The following is a 21724-nucleotide window of genomic DNA, read 5'->3' on the forward strand; positions in this document are numbered from 1 at the left end:
GAGACTGTTATATGGTAATCATCAATCTGCTCATCACACTAGGCTCAGTAGGTATGTAGGTAAACAGCAAAGGTATATATATTCATATAATAAATATATACATATTCATGTATATATTGCAAATAAATCTGTTACACATCTTTAGATGTCTTCTAGTAGATATAAAAATACATACTCATACATAGAAAAATACACGTTTAGTATTTGAGTCTCTGAAAAGAAAGTAACAGCTCAATCGAAGCCAATTAGCTGATAATATTCCAGCAATCGTTTTTGCTGTAGTGTCCTTTGAATGGTTGGCACAGAATGCACCTAGATTGCGCCGATAGTTGACTGAACGTGTCAAGTGGCCCTATTATAGAGCGGAACTTCAGGTAGTAGTGTATAGCGTAGTGCGATAGAACGACTCAATTGGTGTTCCTATAATATTGGTGTTAAGTGATTATGTGTGCTTAGAGTATTGACGCATGATTCAAAGATAATGACCGGTTTTTGGCAACTTGATTTCAACAAAGTGTACGACTATACGTTTTACAACTATTTTATTCAGACACTAAGTTCGGTCGCTATTTCACTAACACAAAGATTTTTCTGGTTAAAAAGTGTTTGAAATGTTGATTCAAAATTAACAATCAAAGTCTAATGAAATTATATTCAGTAGGCTTGAAAGAGTTACTAATATCAATGAAGTACTAGAAAACTGTAGCTGACATTATAACTTAGACTGCTTTGTAACACAAAACATCGTTGAAGCGAAAGATGAGTACAACATTTTGGAACCACTGGCGCATTTAAGTGAAATTACTATCGACCGGTTTGGATGTCGGTATATAAACAATGTCACTTTGCCATCACTACACATAAGTTACAAAATATTGCACAATCACAACATTCACTACATAGTTTGTTTTATGCCTGTATAAGATAATTGGACTAACTTCGTCTACAATTTGTAGAGACTTCATTTATGTTGATATTTCCGTGTTTGACTTTTTCATTCGCATTTATTTTCTATGGCTGTTATACTCACAGGCGTAGGCAGAGGTTTATGAATGACTATAATATTGAGTTAGTCCTGCTACGGGGGGTGGGTTCTGTTGTCTTATAACGATTACGTTACCAAATTTCGGGCTACTATTGAGAAATAGGTACTCTTACATAAAAAAAAATACAAGCAATTTGCCCGACCCGAATGAATCTTCTATATAAATAAAAATGAATCTCACATAGCTTCTGAACAACTACACCAAATTGGTTTTTTTTTGTGTTTGTAATTAATATTTGTATGGGATTGCCAGGATCCAAATTCTCACGAATTGGGTTATCGGGACCAGGTTATATAAACCCGGACGAAGTCGGGCCGGGCAGCTGGTTTAAAATATTGGATTAATGTTTATTAACAATATTTTCTAAGACGCATGGTGCCTATTTATCCGTGTATTCATGTGCGACCATATCCGTACCATTAGGGAGCCATTAACAAGGAGCTTCAATCAATTAATCAATCACTACACGTCGGGCCAACAGACGTGACGCGATATGATTTATATGTGTAACCAGAAATGGTAGGTAATTCATTATTTTTGTGCTTCACAAGTTCGTTAGTTTCTTGAGTAACGTATCGTAATTCCAAATGTATTCTCTAGAAGGGTCAAAGAGGACGAGAATTGAAGGGATTCTAATTACTCGTTATTTTGACGGAGTTGTGGAACAATTAATTTTACTCTCGGTTTAATTTGCCATTGAGAAGTAGCTTCCCGCTCCAATTATCGCCACTATTAATATCAAATCAAAAGAAAAATGCTGCATGCAATTAATAATGTAATCTATGATAAAGAGGTGGTTATTAATTCAAATTTCAAAAGCTTAATAAATTATAAATAAGCACCTGTCTAAAAATTTTAAAAAGTCCTTGAATTGACTCTTTAAACGCTTGAAAACCAAGACTAGATAGGTCATTATCAAAAAAATTAAGGCATTAGCCTTATCATATTATTATTAATACGCTTTTTCAATAAATAGCTAGTTTCTACAGTAAACCATTGTTGTTAAAGGGAGAGGCTCACTTTTGCGGATAATGGGTTGTTTTGATTTTGACATTGATTGACATTTCCATTCGCCTTTGAGGCGTTAACTAATTTATTGATTAAGTCTAAATTTAGACAAGCTTGTTCGCATTTTGACTAAATAATAACATTATAATATAAAATTTATCCGGAGACTAGCTCTAGCGAACTCCGTAGGAAGTTTTATCAAGTAACTTTAAAATGTCAAACTCCATACGATACAATTGTAACGCGGGTTTCCACTAACGGCTATCGACAACCATCTAGGTATAAAAAAAAATCGTTTAAAAATCTGCTCAGCGCCACTAGTGAGTGCCCTACAAATTAAATTGATATACATTTTGGATGTCGAATTCTCTGTATTCGATAGTACTGTCTGTAGACAATCGTCCCTCTATTCCATCGAACGTCAAGTGTTTGACATTTAAAATGTATTGTAATAATAGTTGCTGCGCTGATTTGTTTTTCATACAAAAAATATCGATAGCGATAGTGGTCGATAGTCGATAGAGGAGGAGGAAAGTCGTATTATACGAATCATTTATCGTACAAAGAACGAAAATTACACACATACTCTTCGTAATGTTAAATGCACGCCAATGGTTTATAAGAGTTTTCAGTCCTTTATTACTTGCAGTCGCGATTCTGAAATGGAAAAATGAGGTCATTATGTAAATATCAGTTCTCTGTTGTGGGATTCAGTGCATTTTAACATATTTATGTAACTGTAATATTTCGAATAAAGCGTGTAAATGTTTAAATTACGGTGGACTATTAAAGTCATACACAAAATAATGCCAAGAGTTAATCATTTGAAAAAAAAAATGGTTTCGGTCACGTGGTTCAGAAAGTCGCCATGTCACTAATAGTGCGTCGAGGGGTCGTGGCTTCGATTCACACACGTAACAAATTTTAGTGCTATCCACAGAATTAAATGTTTTTGTTTCGGGTCTGGTTGTACTTGGTGTCCGTTGTTGTAGACATAAAAGTTTCCGCGACGCGAAAGTAACAGTCAGTGCGAGCAATGTCTAAACATACTTTCATACTGACGCATCAAAGTGCCGCTTTTTCCCCATAGTTGTAGCAAAAGGCCAAAAAACACCATTTACTACGATCCCTACAAACTTCCTTTGCTTCATTCCTATCAGTTAGCAAGATATATATCTACAACACTTGGTCTAAATGAATCAAATGCATTTAGCAGAGACGGATAAGCGGTTTCCGTGAAGTTAAATTCATTAGCCAACCATTAATAATTTAATTACATCTCTCTAGCAATAATATTGTACTGTGCTTTGTGTTTCGGCAATTCATGGCGTTATATTAATGCTCTTGATTTAATTAATTTCACTCACTTTGTGGATATCTTGAATTAGTTGGAAGTATTATTAGAAATATGAAAAAGTTATTCTGTAATGTCTCTACCCACAATTAATCAAACGCTTGGAAGAATTGTTAAATTTTCTGAGATGACTGCAAAATACTAGAACGAAATGTTTATTTACCACTTCATATTTTGGTATTTTACCCCGAAATAGGGAGGGGTAAGGTCTTGACTACACGACGATGGCCAAGAGCAGGGCTGGGCACTTTGCAACAAAAAATGAGAGAATAAAAGTAAGTTAAAGCTAGCCCACACTAGCGCCGTGTGGACTGGCTCTTACAGGAATATTAAAAACGGTTCTAAATAATTTCTAATTGTTTTCCTGTTGCTTTACTAGTATACAGCAACCATAGTGACGGTTTAAAAATGAATCGTATTCAAGTTGTAGCAACATTTCCGCACATATCTTTGTTAGAGCTGAACAAGTTTTCACTCTGTGTATTTCGGTTTGGACTCCAGTCCTTCAAGTCATGGAACCTTGTCACTCGTTGGCGAATCGATCGTACAATACGAAACCCCAGATTTTTGTTTCAACGTATGGACCAAAAGGAATAATAATTTTTAATCTATCAGGTACAAATACGATCTTAGGTGAATGATATCTGAGGTGCAATAGTTTAAATGATGAAGCTGCTAGGCGGCCGTAGTCTCGACTCCCATGCGGAACAAATACTCCTTTGTGTCCATCCACAAATAGTTATATGCACTACAAGTTCTAGTTTGATTATTGCTTTAAGATAAAAATGCTGTAGGCAAAATCTCACATTGTCAAATGTTCGTCAGGATGTTCCATAATAAGTGAATGCTCTAATAAAGTCTAATACGTCCTACGCTTTAAGAGGCTACTTTAGTTAAAAGCCTCAACATCACGCACACGTAGTGAGTATAATGAAACTTAAGTAAGTAAGTCTATTACGTGTAAAACTATGTGAAATGTCACGTCATACTACAGTATATCCGCATTTGAATTTATTTGTTTTTAGGGTTCCGTACCCAAAGGGCAAAACGGGACCCTATTACTAAGCCTCCGCTGTCTGTCTGCCTGTCTCCAGGCTTGTATCTCTTAAACCGTGATAGCTAGAAAGTTGATTTTTTACCAAATGATGTATTTTCGTTGCCGCTATAGCAACAAATACTTACAAAATATTAAAAAAAATATATTGAGCTGGGTTCCCATACAATAAACGTAGATTATTCGTATGTTTTTGCTAAATATTTAAGTGCATTTAGAACAAACGTGATTTTCTATAGATGATGTACCTACGGAACCTTTCGTACGAGTTCGACTCGCAGTTCACCGATTTTTAAATATATGATCCTTAAAAGATTTCATTCTATATACATCCGTAATATGGTTGAGCGGTAGTGTATGACTGCTGACGACGAGATCTCGCTTTCGATTTAGTTCAAGTATCCCGGAGTTTGGTAACGTGCCCGGTAAATAGCATGGACTTAGATTTTGAATGGCGAAAAGTGGGTATACTGGGTATATTTTCTACACCTTTACCTTTAACTTCGGGGATCTGGGGGCACGGAAGTGCCCCCGCAAGTCGAGCAAAAAAAAGCGGCACGGCCGTACCATCCTTTTCTCGAAGCAATTCGGGCTATTTTTGACACCCCTATAATTTCGTTGCGGATAAAACAAGAAGCCTGAATTTTCAGCAACTAATCAGTCATTGTATATACACGGTATATTTAAAATTTCAGTCAATTTGGACCAGTAGTTTAAGAATGACAACTTGTTAAAGTTTCTGAATTTTGTCACTCACTGATTCACTGATTCACTGACTCACTGACTCACTGACTCACCGATCATCAAAAGTCTAAGGTACTTCTAGCAGACTTAGAAGCTTCAAATTTAGAATACATATAGGGTTTAGTGTCTTAATCATGGGAATAATTTAATATTTTCTAATTTCGGTTCAGTTTTCTAAATACACTAACTGCAACAATAACTTTGTAATTCCATATAAATGTATAGGATTACAAGGTTACATTTGCAGTTAATGAATCATTATTACTGTAGAAAATAAAATAAATAGGTGTAGATAGGTACCTACTATATGAGGCATAACGGGAGGGGGTATAGGGTGGGTAAGGGTGTTTAGCCCATGAAACTGAACAACATTACCTTAGGAAAATATGTTGAATTATGAAAAAAAAACGTCTTAACATGCAAATTGGACTTATGTTCCCTCTACAAAAAGAAGTGAGATGCCATCAAAAACATTCTGTAAAATTTCCAAGTCTCGCCGTAAAAAGTTGTGAGATCTATATAATACCAAGTCGATTAATCTATTTAGTCTCTACTTAAAATACATTCTGTCTTAAGTTATTACGTATGTTATTATCATGCCAATTTAAAAAAAAAATACGTTTAAAACAAAATAGATCGACTTGGTCATCGCAAGAAAACACAAATTCGCCATTAACATTTCGGGAGCATTAGCTTCTCCTCGTGCTGTGTAGTGTGATACAAATTAATAATCTTCTTATCGTATGGTTAGTGGTCAACCTAGTGTCAAAGTTGTTCAAGCCGCCCGAAGGCCTTTGACATGGCTTAACGACTGTTATCGTAGTAGATAACAACCGGGACCGACTTTTAACGTGCCCTCCGAAGCACGGAGACGCCCAGTTCAAATACCACTATGCGGTCACCCATCTATGGAATGACCGCGCCAAGGGTTGCTTAACCCACAGATCGTTTACCGACCGGTGAGCGCAACTGGCTATGGGCGCCTCGTATAAATTAATAATCAAATCATGCGATGGCCAAGTCGGTCTATTTGTTTTAAACGTATTTTTTTTTAAATTGGCATGATAATAACATACGTAATAACTTAAGACAGAATGTATTTTAAGTAGAGACTAAATAGATTAATCGACTTGGTATTATATAGATCTCACAACTTTTTACGGCGAGACTTGGAAATTTTACAGAATGTTTTTGATGGCATAACAATTATAATGATAGGAATAAAATTTGCTAAGTCATTTTTGTAAATGTATGTGACTATTCTAAAGATTAAGCATGCAAAGGAGATTCCTATGTGTTTACATATTAAATATTAGAATATTCTATGTATTAAACAAAGTTACAGTCAACGCTCCTGAGAACTAAGCTCTATTAGCCCCACAGCGGAAACTACATAAAGTTAGCTAAATCAAATCATAACATAGTATTGCTCTAACGGTGTAACGTGTTTGGCAGTCTGCAAATATTGTTTGTAAATTCAATAGTAAATTACAGCGAATTAATTTTGCTATTTGATGAGGATGTAATAGAGACGAAAAATAAATAAAACCAAAGTTTCTTATAAAATGATTTGATACTGCAACATTTTTGATTCAATTTTATAACTACGATTTAGGACCTATTGACTGAAGGATTCACAATGCATTAAAAAAAATGCAATTCGCTATCTTCTTTGATAACCAGTAGCGCGATTCTGTACAGGCGGTACTGTTGAGTATCGAAATTTTGACATTTAGAATGTACTGCCATAATATTTCCCACGACACCCGTTGGAGGCGCTGATCAGATTTTCATACAAAATTTCTCAATGACAGGCCGGTTGTCGGTAGTCGATAAATAAATAAATAAATAAATAAATATTATTGGACAACTCACACACGGTCATTTGATTCCAAACTAAGCAGAGCTTGTACTATGGTAACCAAATAACTGATAAACATACTTATATACTTCTAAATACATACTTATATAGATACATTAACATCCAGGCTCAGAACAAATACTCTTGCTCATCACACAAAGATTTGTCCCGGGTGGGATTTGAACCCACCACACGCGGCGCCACGGTTGTTGCGGCGAGGAGACCGCTTAAACCACTGCGCCAAACGTGCGGTGGTTATAGTGGTCGAATCATTAAAAAAACATTTACAATTCGTTATCTTCTTTGATAAGCTGAAATTGTGTTCTTATTAACCTGACTTACATTATAACTCCATGTTTAAAGGATCTTAACAAAGGGGAGTAAATAAAATAGTTGAAAATGGCTGTGTGCGAGGCAGTTGGCCGGCCACCTAACGAGTTCAATTACGTTCTGCTCTGACGTCCCACTACCGCCACCTGGTGGACGTGTTAAACGATCCGCGGAATGAACTTCAATGAGAATACAGAGGGAAACGGTATTGACTTGATCAACGCAAATATTCCAACGTAGCCAATTAGCTCTGTGTGTCATACGAAAATTATAACGCTTAGAACACTTTTTGGAATTTACTCAATGTTTTTTTTTTTTTAAGAAAGGAAAGGTTAATATGGCATAAAATAGTAGCTTGTCAATCATTTTATTTCAAAAAATCATCGATTATTATTTTCCATAAAATATATAGATGATATTTTACATATGTTTTTATATGTATAGGTGAATAGGAATCTATTCGTTTGTGTAGCAGACAATAAGTGTTATAGTTAGGTTTCAATTATTTAGTCGAAATTTGCAAAAAAAGGCACTTAGTAAAAAAAAATGTGGGTATGTAATTTTGTATTGAGAAATAACTGCTGAAATAGGTAACATAATTATAGTATTCTTTTTAAGATAGAGATAATAAACTAACGTTAGTTTAGCTATGCTTTACAGTAAATATACTTTTGCACATGTCTCGTTGACTGCACTTTCATACTTACTTTTACTCGTGAAGTTTCTGAATACCGTACAGAGAGCACGTCTGTGTGATTATAACAGATCTTGTCTTTACAAAACTTCTCTTGTTTTACACCAAGAGTTAAGTTCTTTCCTGTCTGCGAGGTTTTTATTTCTTGCGATTACATGAAGATTTTATTTAGTAATAGTAAACCTTTTACCGCACAGTTAAATGAAATAAGTGTAATTATTAAACCCGTAACCAGATTTCGTACCATTCATATGTCACTGCATTCCACTACTGTATGATTTATAAAATTTAAATATTATATTTCTGTCTATATATATAAAAATTAAATCCGTTTTCCGTGGTCACGGCATCACGCGTGAATGGCTGGACCGATCAGCGCCTATAACGGACGTTGTAGGAATTATTTTGGCAGTACATTCCAAATGTCAAAATCTCGCTACTCGTCAGTACAGATTATACAAAAATTGGGCTATAGCATTATTTAAATACATTTCTTAAATTTGAAACTGGTTGCGGTTATTTTATTACAAGGCGGTGTTTCGACTACTTTGCAATCGTTCTACACATTTTAACTTTATTGAGGTGTTTAGGTTTTGTTCTAGAGTTAATATATAAATTTCAATTAAGATTATTTTTGTTAGCTTAATATTGTAAGATATCGGTAGTGAATTCAAAGGTAAGCTGTTGTGGTATTCTGTACTTGCTAACCATATTCATGCAACTTGCGGTGGTCTCAGTCGTCTGCAGTCGTGTTTGTTGACCAGTGTATTCTAAACAGATTTGGATATTCGTCACATACTGTCTTAGTTTCTTTAACAGATTAAAAATATTGTGGAGTTAATTTTACTTTTTCGTAGAAATTAGTATTTGCGGTCATAAATTCTCCTGTACAAAATTTTACAAATTAATACGTAAACCTAATATGTTTTGTACAGACATTTTCAAATGAACGTATTTAGTATAGAGTTCTTCAGTGTAAAGTACCCTTTTAAATAGTTCAGTGACCAGCTAAAAGGTATTAAGTGAAATAAGTAAGAAGCCTCAGTTAAGCGAGTAAACTTATCCCGACGGATTAGCCATGCTAGTATCCAGTTGTTTTGTAAACATTCACTATGTTTTCGTTTAACAAAAGTATTTAGTTGTTATGACTACGGTTCGACTTGGTTCTGCTTAATATTATTTTCAAATCATTCTTTTCGGTAATACACGAACCCAACTCAATTTTACTGCATAGACAGGCTGAAAGATGGATCATGGAAGGACATATTAAATGCACCTATGTAGATCGAGAATAGTTAAGTAATGCGACAAATATACGCATCTATACTAATATTATAAAGCGGAAGAGTTTGTTTGTTTGATTGTTTGTTTGTTTGTTTGTTTGTTTGATTGTTTGTTTGTTTGTTTGTTTGAACGCGCTAATCTCGGGAACTACTGGTCCGATTTGAAAAAAAAATTCAGTGTTAGATAGCCCATTTATCGAGGAAGGCTTTAGGCTATATATCATCACGCTACGACCAATAGGAGCAGAGTACGAGTAAAATATGTTACAAAAACGGGGAAAATTATGACCCTTATGTAACGCAAGCGAAGTTGCGCGGGTCAGCTAGTACTCGATACAATGATAGCTGAAACTTTCAACTTAACCCTGAACTTAGCAGAGGAACCCAAAATAACTTTGAGCACTTTTACATTTAACTCCGACCCATGGTGCCTCGCTAAGACGCTAAAAACTTTTGATTTAATCAAACTTGTAACAAATGTTTCATCTGTTATAAGTTAACTGACGGGTAAATTGTAAAGGAATGCGGCATTCCGAGCCAAAATTTGTTCTTAGTTGTCTCTATCTACGTAGCATGAAAACTGTCTTTGTCTCAAACTTTTTACGATATTAAAAAAGGCTAGTAGACAAAACTGCATTAATTTAATTCCTTCGAATTGTATTTATTATTATTTTATTATATAATTATATACTTAACTCAACGACCTTCTGTCCGAGACTTTGTCCGCGTGAAAATATATATTCTCAGTATTAAAAGTATCATAATATATTATTTTTAAGTATTAATTCAGGTTCTAAAACTATTTGTGTACCAAACATTAACCTCTGTTCAGTATCTACTGTAGTTGTGCTAATATACTCGTTACGGAGCCTAACTTTTACTTTCACACGTTCAGTCAAAATTAATATAACCATGTATTTATGGTTATAACAATCATTAGATGCGCGTTCTTTACTAAGTATAAAATAAAATCAAGGAAAAAAATAAAAAAACAAAGTAAGTAGTTGTCATCAAGTTCATTTATTTTGCCAGTTTCCTTAATTCTATGAAAAGCCAATTATTATTCACCGTTTAAAAAGGGTAATTTCTTCTAGTGTTAATCCGGTATATTCCAAATCTGTAAAGAAAAATAATCATAGATGATAATTACGAGTTAATTACGAAATAATTAGATATTGGGTAACTAACTAATAAAAAATATTTGCTTATCTTAACTACTCATTGAAACTTAAGTTTCGTACTACCGTGAATAATTTTGCACTTTACAAACTGTTGAGACGTTTTACGGATTGACTAGTGAGTGTTTGTTTACAATGTTATCGTCGTTATTATCACATCTATTCCCATGGGCTTTATTTCGAAAACCTTACCCAATCTTAGCGTCATTGGTTCCCATCCTCAATGTCGGTCCGTTACATCTATTGAGATTTAATTGTAGTTGTGAAGCGCACGGGTGTCCCACCAATTTATCGTTTTCAAACGAAGCCGCAAATAGTTCATAAGCGCGATTATGACAACACGCGTGAGTTAGACATCCAGGTTGGTTGCTGCCACCGTTTGCAAAGAAATCCACATGACCAAGTGGAACGCCAAGTCCGTTGGCGAGAAGTCCACTGCCATCAGTGTGTATGACTTCAACATAATTGGCGTCAGTGATTCTCAGACGGGCAGAGTTTTGTCCCCAAGAATTGGCTACAGGGTCTAATCCTGTTGGAAGAAAATAATTATTTTAATAATTTTTGCTACTGTCGAGTATCGAAACCAGCTGGCTAACGACAAAATAGTGAATGAAAATCTGATCAATGCCTTCACTTTTTTGCAGCACATGTTAAATGTGAAGAGAGAAAGGCGCTACATAACGTGTTTATTACATTTGACTTTCCTATATTATTTTTAAGGTGTATTGCTAGTACTACAAAATTTAACACCTTGCACCTTTCAATTTTTAAATAGTTTTTGAAGAGACTTGGCCTGCGTGAAGGATACATAGCTTGCTCATGGGGTACATTTATTTATTTTTTGTAAAGTACGTCCACAATTGACCGAAAAACACACGTTATATGTAACATTTATATATTACTGAATTTAATTCTCAAAATAGTAAAGCGCAAATAGGTTTGTATAACTTACCAGTAATTCGGGCTATTTTGCCATCCGCAATCGATCTACCGACTTGACCAGCGATATGAGCTCCGAGGCCAAAACCAACCACGTGGACTTTGTCATAAGATACTATATTATTATCATTACTATCAAGTTTATTCATTTCAGTGATAAAGTTAGCTATGCTTGCAGCTACTAAGGGCACTCCTCTTAAAGCATTTGAGTAACTACCAGATGAGAAAGACGTCCAGTCTACAGAAATAACGTTCACATCGCCGTCTATGTTCTTTATGATAGCTGAAAGAACACAAAACAGTTACGTTTGTTTCAACAGGTAAATAATATTTTCTCGCACTTCAATAAAAAAATAAAAAAACAAATGTCTATTTGTTACTTTTTCAGAGCTAAACCGAACCGCTGACTTGAATTTGATGATGCATGGAAGTACTCGAAGATTTCGGCTTAAATTATATAGGTAATTGAAGCCGCACAGTACTCCGGTTAATATAATGTTTAAAAGAAAAACAATATTTTTTTAAGAATTCATTATCATAGATTGTGCTGCAATTTGCGATATATAAATTTAAATAAAGGTCTACAATTTTCAGTGTAACCAAAATAGTTACTCTCCTCATTTTAAAAGTACTGCTGGACATCTCGTTTAAATCTGGTCACTACTTGTGATAAGTTTTAACCAAAATTAAAAATAAGGTACTTACATACGTAATTAGGAAAGCATTCTTGGCAAAGTTAGTATAATTTAGTTAAATATTTTTAAATAATATGTTCAACCTTACCATTTTTCACATCAGGATTAAGTGATGTAAAAGCAGTTCCTTCATGACCGTGGATTAGAATTATTGTATTCGCGTCTTTTATAAGAGCACCCATTTTTGTGCTATCTGCTAGCACAGGAGTTAGGGTATTCGGCGATACCCTTAAAACAATAAAGTGAATTTTAATTATACTTGTGTTTTTGGCGGACAAAGTGACAGCCACAACCAAAAAGAAAGTGATAACCGAGTGGGGTCGTTTTGTGCACAGTGGCGAAGTGAGACTGGGTTTAGCTTATAAGAGTTAAAAATATATTCTTATAAAAATAGTTAAAGTGTTACGTACTTTGTGTACAAATAGAATGCACACAAATCTTGGTTTCTCGCATCCTTAGAAGGCACTGAAAACCCATGGCTCGCTGAAAAAACAAAATTAATTATTATATTTATAAAATAATAAATATAAAGAGCAATGATAGCCGAGTGGTATTTGTTGTTACCTCCCACGCAAGTGGTTGCAGGCTCAAACCCGAGGCAACACACGACTGACTTTTAAAGCTATGTGTGTATTAGAAATAATTATTACTTGTTCCATCGGTGAAGGAAAATATCGTGATGCAACATTGCATGCCTGAGAGTTCTTTAGAACAGTTTTTGAAGGTATACAAAGTCCCTAAACCTCATTGCGGGAGAAGACCTTTGCCCAGCAGTGGGACATTATTGGGTTAAATTTGGAATTTAGATTCAGACATAAATATAAATTGGGTCTCAATAAATTAATATGTATAATTTTAAAAAATCCTACTGTACAATAGACTGCCCATGCAAGACCCCATCTTGTACATATTGTAGGTATGGAAAGTCGTAACATTGAAAGAAAACTTGCAATCGTCATTTATACCTGAACCCATATAAACAAATAAAAAAACCTTACCTAATGCCAGCGCCAAAATAATAGCTAGCTTGAACATTATGCTTGATTGACTTGATGCCGTGTGATAACAATTCGCAGTTTCAATTGTTTATAAACAAAACTGGTCCTCATCGACTAACAAGATAATGTGATAACATTCTACCTTGATAATAATAAAAGTCCCCTTCATTAGAGATGATATGAGATAATATATCATTATTAAAGGGAAAACAATTTTGCCGACAAAGATAATCAGTAAAAAATAGGTTATCGATTAGATGCGTATCTATCCCTAATTATTTTTCACTGTAATTTTTGCAAGAATGGAATGATTTTAATTTTAAGAAAGTACTTCAGAACTAAGTTATACCAGTTAAATACTAAAAAATATACCTATGATCTTTATTAAAGACTACGAGACAAAAATCGCGCTTGTAAAAATCGAAGCCAGTCAAGAATTAATATGTGGCTACACTTAATTGAAAATCAGTTCTATTATTCACTATATATTTAGGTGTTGCAGTAGAAATTAACAATCGTTGTAATGGAGTTTGTTTTTGTTCCAATATTGTTACTTTTCGCTCTTCCTTCTTTAAATAAGAACAATTATTTATGCCACGTGACACTGTCGACCGTCTAATGACATACCTGTAGCATCACGCTGCGGTTCAGCCCTTGTAAAAGGGTCCTGACCCTGAAGCAATTTTCCCTTACGACGCTAAAAAGGGCTTGTAAGTCGACCCAATAATAATAATCGCACGCAGAAACATTAACAGGGACATTCTCAGAGTGTAATTGAATCCCATCAAAATGTGTTTCGTAATTTTTGTGTTCGTGCCTGTGAAAATTTTAACCATAATATTTGAATAACTTATTTTAAATTGAGCACTGATGATAGTGTTTTTTAAAAGAAGCGTATAAAGATGAAAATTGCAAAATAATAGTATACTAGTTCTAGTCCGCCCGTGCCTAAAGAAGCACGTGACATTTCAGTGCCTGAGTCTTATACGTATATACTTAAAAATGCCAGTTTAATGTACAATATTGTAATAATATGAATATCTCAATTGTAGGTCAGTTCAGCCTGGATTGACGCATACAGCAAGAAACTTGGCAGTCACTGCGTGTTGCTCTTCCAAGTGGTATAAGTTATGAGGGCCACTCACTTGCTGACCCAAAATTACTTGGCAGGGTATGTCGTTGTCGTTGCTAGAAGTCTTAAGCTTAACCGTCTTACTTCGTAATGGGAAATAAGACTATTGATTTTATGAATAGACTCATGTATGTCCATTTTTTTAAGAATTAAAGCAACACTTCCTCCTTTTTAAATAGTAATATAGCTCGTGATTCAAAATACACATCGGTTTTAGTGACATTTTTTTTTTTTAATAAACCGAAAAATATCGGTACCATTGCACAATTTAAAAAATATAATTGGGACTAAATAGTTAAGTATTCTCTAAAGTTGTATTTATTTTTTTAATCAAGCGAGACATACGTTATTTAAAAGGAATGAAGAACTCATCGGAGTAATAACGATGTCTGAATCATAGAAAACAGTTATGTTGATGATCATGAAATCAGAATAGTACACTCATACACTTGCTCTTCTTATAGAATATTTAATTGTTACCGTAGCTGACTTTCGTATTCATTTTGTATCGGTAGTTTGCCAAAAGTTCCTTAAAAATAGTATCTTTTGTGTTAGATTATAGTGCAGATGACAAATTGTCTTGCTCTGTGATGCGGTAGGTAGTGTATTCGATTGCTGATCATGAGATCTTGGTCTTTCAAGCGGGTCAGGTTCTATTAGTCTTTACTAATTTATATAAAAAAAAAATAGTAGCTTGGAGTTTAGTAAGGTGGCCAGTGAATGGCAATAGGATCGCTCCCAATACAAGGAACTAACATTGTTAACAGCGAAATGTGGGTGTATTGATACACCTCTGCCAATACCTTCGAGTACAACAGGCATGATATTATTATTATGTCTGTACTAAACAAATTGTTTCTCGAACAAAATTGAATGGAAAAATGTTTTTAAGTTATTTACCTAGTTCGTTATCATTTATCTATGATGTAAATTAATTTATCGATAATGTTGCAGACTGTACTATGACCGGAATAACTATTTGTGATAATCTATTTTCTATTTGTTTGTAAACAAATTTTATCAATAGAATTTATATCTGATCGTATAGTCTTTCTAGAAAGTTAGGTAATCGAATGACTTTTTGATGTTAATATTATTTTTTATTACGTCTCGCGTTATCAACGCAATGTTTTGCTTACCTGTGATTGTTAGGCTTTATTATGATTTACATTTACTTCATACTTTTTTAGTACAGTAATCTGTATTTAGTCCAACTGCAATTATATGAAAGAATATGAACAAATTGAGACATTGAACATGTATGCTGTAATCTCTTATAATTGATGCATTATGATATAAAAGTCGAGTGTATTTAGGTTAGATTCATAACAATAAATAAATAAATAATAAATTAACATTGAGGTTGACAAGATCAGTTGAGGGCGCTGACTCTCCTTGACAACTGACGTTACTGCTCATGACAGTGGGACTTATGAAGCACGAAGGAAAACGTGACTTATTGTTTATATAATAAGCTTTATTACCACGTCCTACAAATGTAAAAATAAAAGAAGAGAAGCTTAATACTATTTTCTGTGTGGTTTTGATTAATTATCATTGTATTTTATTTTTAATAATAAAAAAGAAATAAAACAAATTAAAAAAGTACCGTAATGTTCCGGTTACAGTGACAAATTTCTAATATTGTTTACACGGAAAACACAAATTAATACCTAATAATATAATCAGTTGCATATAATTATCAGCTGATTTCCTCAACAGCTAATGGCCGAGTGTAATCTGTAGGTACATGCAAGTTCAAACAAAGTCCATGTTTCAGTACAGTATCTCTAAGAAGAAAAACCCGTAATAAAACAGTTGTAGAATTTCCCGTGATTAGTAATTTTATAATGAGCATTAGTACCCGATTGATCTAGTCATTCGCCACGTCAGTATTCGAGGGTTCGAAACAAACAATGACTTTTCAAAGTTTTGTTTATAGCAAAAATAATTATCAATTGATTTCAATGCAATAGAAATTCTTCACCCGAACGGAATTTTTTTTGGTTAAGTGCACTTTACTTCTAATAAATTAAAATATTTTACTTATTTTTTTATGAAATATAATAATAATATTTTTAGGCGAATTCATACATGCGAATTATTATAACATGCGTTTCAGTTTTATCAGTCTAATAGAGGGGAGGTCGAGAGTTCGCGCATGCGTGTCAAAAGGTTGTGAGTTCGTTCCTGCCCAATGACCGCGGTAGTTCATCGCTGGGTACCGTTGCAGGCTGCCGCTTCTAACCCTCTCAGCGAACCTCCGCGTAAAAGTTCCGATACTGGGAATTTAAAAGTTTAGTCTTTAAGTAGGTTCAGTTCTCTATGAGGTGTAGTGTTTGAGTTCCGTGGGCTGACATCATGCGGTGGTTAGTGACAGCGGTGCTTTTCGTCGGCATACTTTGTACAGGTATGTGAAACTTTAATCCCAGTAACTTTTGAAAGTTCTTGCAACTTTCATTGAAGTATCGCCTTCTATATTTGGGTTTTGATTTTTTTAAATGTTTTTCTTGATAAATGATTCATTTATTACGTTGCAACAACAGTGTCGTATACATAAATAATGTATAATTTAGTATTAATAACAAGATAACGAATTGTATAAATTGAGGTTTATCGCGCTGATTTATATTTAGTGCGATGTTATACATGACATAATACATAAGATGTAGGTATCAAAATATGTATTATAGTATTACATTTTAGATCTCAGTACAATAAGTACTTGCTTCATAAGTAAATTAGTAGGTACATACCTGGATCTATTTCATCTATTTAATTCATTTCTGTAGATCTGGTATCAACATTTTGGATCTATAAATTTATTAAAATGAGTATCTTACTGGATGTTATATGTTTTAAATCAATAAAACAACTCTAAATTAAATTTTTGAAAGAAAAACATTATTCGAACAAGAGAGATACAATTTTCTTAAAAAAGAAGCTCGACGAGGGAGAATATCTTTGTTCAATTATAGGGTACATTCATGTCACGTATGTTTGTAAAGGAAACCCTTCAGTGCATCCATCAGGATCAACGATCCTCGGCGAAAAAAATGGCGACAGGATGACGGGAAATCACATTTCATCTTATTATAATAAAAAAAATATTTGAAATTTCATATAGTACTATATATTATTACTGTCCTTCAAATTAAAACTGAGAATTAAAGTAAATAAGCTGTAACCACATAAAGAATTATGAGTAATTAATGAAAACTATGATAGATAGATTAACGATTGAGTTTTACACAAAACGAAACAATTGATTATAAAAAATACTGTCACAAAATGGTCGGAGCATTTCAGAGAAAGAGCAAAATAATGTCGGCCATGAGCGTGTTTAATTGACAGGTCAGCCGGTGTGTCAATTATAGTTCGTTCAACTAATGAGGTTACGCACCAATAAAATTCATGGTGAATGACGAGATAGCTCTATAAATACGATGGAAAAATCACTGCTATGGCAAATTATTATCTGAATTTATTTGCACACTACCTACCCATTACCTAGCTCATAGTTTGTCACTTTTTGCCTTATAATTATGTACGAGACAGCAAGAAATTCGAAAATCACACTTTAATCTTAACGAAATGAGTTTTATTTTCTTAGCATACGGTAAATCATATTCTAATTTTATCATAGGGCCTTAGTTCTACATTAATACCCGAACCCCATTTAATAATGCAATCAAAATAAGCACCGCTTTAGTATCTAATATTGCGGTGCTAATTGTCATTATAATGAACTTTATCATACATAATTTCTAAACTTAATTTTAAATTTAAATCTTAAATTAAATATTTGCAATAAGAACAAAAAGTGTTACACTACTTAGTATTTCTCCTCATCATTGCCGACCGGTAACGTACACAGAACATCGATAGTTTGAATGTAAGCAGTAAAAAAAAAACTGTTTATTCATATAAAGACAACTTTAACCTCCAATCATATTTGGAACATATTTTAAGACAGTAAATGGAGTATCTATTAAACTATTGACTGTCAACATTATTAATGTGAGAGAAGAATACTGAGTATAAATGTAAAATCTGAACGTTAGTTAACGTGGTCAGGGCAATTAGGAATGCGTTTACTGTACGTTTCATCGTCTAAAGAATCAATTACAACGCTTTTAATGATACCTTTGACATATACATACGTATATCCACACAAAAAGCTAAACCTTTTTTCAATGGCGGTAGGCAAAGAACGCCAGCTTGCTACGCTACTTGCTACGCTACTTGCTACGCTACTTGCTACGATTAAAAATAGCAACCTTACTGAGCGTATCGATATTGTTGTCTGATCATGGTGGTACATGATAATAAATATTGTTTAATATTAAAAGACCATGTCAGTATTATTATGAAGAAAGAATTTGCAAGCATAAGTCTTTGATTTTATGTCATCAGGTATACAACATACTTAGTTATGTAAGTGAAATCTAATAATAAAATTCTTTGATATCTTTCTTGCCTTTACCTGATTATTTTTAAAATAATAATGGATTAGTATCTCTCATACACAACTATACGAAGACAATTGGATACCTAATATTCTACAAGTTTATGTGCATTATCGAGGTCAGAGTGCAATTTCTTATCATATTTATCTTTCGTTCATTTTGTGTCCATGTTTTGAAATAAATATATTCGCAAATAAAAAATATTATTAAGATAAGGTCGGAAAGGTCAAGGTATAATTATTTTAATTCTGTTGAAAACAGGGGTAAACCCAAAATTCAATGTCGAAATAACCGTTATAACCAGATGATGGTGATAAATGGGTCGAGGGCTACAAAATCTTGTAATTATGTTACAATAAAAGAACATAAAACGCCTATGGTGCTCGATAAGGACATTTATCACATTGTTTTATCACATTTTGGCCGGAATCAAGGGAATTAACTTGAACATGATATTTCCCCATCAGTCGTAAAATGGGAGTGGTTTTGACCAAGCCTCTAAAGATAATCTGCTATTATTGTCGGTGCGGGTCGACGCAACTTTCTGCGCACCTAAATTCCTAGTGTAATTGAACCTTCCCTAATCACTCATTTACATATCCACTACGTAATAGGTACGAAATGTCTGATACAACATTTTAGTATAACTAAATAAAGTAACAACTTTTTTGAATTGGACTTAAACTCGCTCGCTCGCTCGTTAAAGTTCGTTCGTAATTATTTTAATTGTAATAACCGAATCTCATTAGCGATTGTGATAATATTTTGATACTTGTGTCCGCATTCAATGCACTCTAATGTATAGAATGGGTTGTAGTGCGCGTGCGGTGAACTTCGGACAAATTGAATTCATTTCAGTTGAAACACTTCTAATTGGTGACGTGTATTGGATGGCACACGTACTCTGCGCACTGTCTCTTTGATTCCACGCCACAGCGGGAAATTCAATAAAAATCTACCAAAAGAACTAAACAGAACCAATTTGTCTTTGATACAATTTCCGGGTAAACAATTGGAATTTTGCAGGAAATTCTATGAAATAATTACACGTAGCGATAAAGTTGGTACTTTTATGATGGAGTACACAAGTTTTATGGATGATATTCGTACAGACGTAGTAATTTATCTTTCGGTAAGGTTTCCACTGGGATTATGAGAGAAGTATAAAGGATGAAGTCAAGAATCAAATACATTTCTGAGGCTTTCTTTCGCTCGCTTTATTCATCAATCATGGTCGATTCATTATACGTTTCAACGCGATTTGAATCAGAACCTGACCTCAAAATGTGTTTGAATGGAGTGTTACAATAATTGTCATGATGGGTTATATTTGTTTGATTGTATTAACGTGTTGATGGACGCTGGTAATTCGATGATCTAGCCTAATCGTCTTAAGTAGATTTGTGGTTCAGAGTAGCTGTTATGTTATACAGAGACGATTACGGAGAGCCACAATAGCCTGTTATGTCAACGTACACTAATTGGATGCATTGTCATGTTTTGAAGTAGATCCTGAGGGAATGCATTTAAACAGCGTCGGTACATGGAACTCTTACAATAATTTTACAACGTTACAGCAATTACGAGGTATAAATAGAGAAGTACGGGTCATGACATGTAGTTATCACTTTTAGTAGAATTGAAACGCATTTACAAAAGTAGTTGTATATTATAGCGAATGGTCATGAATGAATATGGTTTAATATACAAAGTTTTGTTGCTGCCCATATAATATATTATAATAATCCTATTTTTGAAACAAGCAATTTCTAAAATAACAATTTGGGATGTACAAAATTTATTGCAGGTTAATTGTATGTTAACAAAATCCCCGATGAAATATTGATGACAAATAGCGGCGGCCTTAAAGAAAGATTAAAATGTAGGTACCAACCTTATTTATACCAAAAAACATCACGTTATGTAACTGTCATATGACTGCCGTTTCGACAGATAGTCATCACGATCAACATTTTGATAAAAAAATGCAGTTTCACGAAAAAAACTTCCCCTAAATTAATAACGATAAGATCGCAAATTAACTTGTACCAGAAATTAATTAAGTTAATGATCTACATGAAAATGTTTCAGGATTATATTAAACTAGCCGACCCGCGCAACTTCGCTTGCGTTAAATAAGCGTTAAAAATTTTCCCCGTTTTTGCAACATTTTTCACTGGTACTCTGTTCCTATTGGTAGTAGCGTGATGATATATAGCCTATAACCTTCCTCGATAAATGGACTATCTAACACTGAAAGAATTTTTCAAATCGGACCAATAGTTCCTTAGATTAGCGCGTTCAAACAAACAAACAAACTCTTCAGCTTTATAATATTAAGTATAGATAAGTGTGGGTTATGTATATACGTTTTTTGATCTATCTTACGTAATATGCCCGTGTTTTGTGATGCTACATGTTATGAAGGAGGATTGAAAGCTTGTTATACTAAGAACATTACCTGCCGCTTGCGGAAACCTAATTATGTAAGACTAACCGAGTTCCTCATCTTTAGCTGGGTGTTTTTGTAAGACAATTTACTTATAGAGACTAATTTCGCTCAATATTCTTTCATATATTTAATATAACCAGGATCGATCCGATTACTTTCATTAAACATTCTTCTTCATAAAGAAGATATTGTTACACTACTAAGCGAAGTCAGAAACGGACGCTAGTCCTTAAGAAAAATTAATTACCAGTCACTTTACTAATCAACTGCTGCTTGACCTCCGCAACCCAAAAATAGCTGCGCAATTATACACAGTAGTAAGATACTTCTGAGTTCATATTATTATGTATCAGTGATAGGACATTTTCTTTCTCTTAAGAAGAACCGTATCACATATAGACACTATGTTTTCGTTAGAGCTATGAAGTCCAGCGAATGCTACCACTACGCTTACACCTTTCCTTTGCCTTATTCACATTTATATATC

At 33.9% G+C, this 21724-nt stretch overlaps 2 protein-coding genes across 2 annotated transcripts in view; one reads left to right on the top strand and one right to left on the bottom strand.

The window, feature by feature from the left end:
* Nucleotides 1–10375: 10375 nt before the first annotated feature.
* Nucleotides 10376–13309, bottom strand: LOC142975634 (phospholipase A1 member A-like). Its single transcript, XM_076118606.1, has 6 exons — nt 13185–13309; nt 12597–12669; nt 12275–12414; nt 11505–11774; nt 10745–11081; nt 10376–10491 (listed from the first exon to the last, which is right to left on the bottom strand). Exons 1-6 carry the CDS (start codon nt 13219–13221, stop codon nt 10446–10448), a joined length of 903 nt encoding a protein of 300 aa, XP_075974721.1. The 5' UTR covers nt 13222–13309; the 3' UTR covers nt 10376–10445.
* A 3206-nt stretch (nt 13310–16515) lies between these two features.
* Nucleotides 16516–21724, top strand: part of LOC142975552 (limbic system-associated membrane protein-like) — a 122457-nt gene continuing 117248 nt past the window's right edge. Inside the window, exon 1 of the mRNA XM_076118478.1 lies at nt 16516–16726. Within this exon, the coding sequence (XP_075974593.1) occupies nt 16678–16726 (49 nt within the window). The 5' untranslated portion in view covers nt 16516–16677. The remainder of the gene's footprint in view (nt 16727–21724) is intronic.

Source organism: Anticarsia gemmatalis, chromosome 9 (assembly GCF_050436995.1).
Source record: "Anticarsia gemmatalis isolate Benzon Research Colony breed Stoneville strain chromosome 9, ilAntGemm2 primary, whole genome shotgun sequence".
Classification (NCBI taxonomy): domain Eukaryota; kingdom Metazoa; phylum Arthropoda; class Insecta; order Lepidoptera; family Erebidae; genus Anticarsia; species Anticarsia gemmatalis.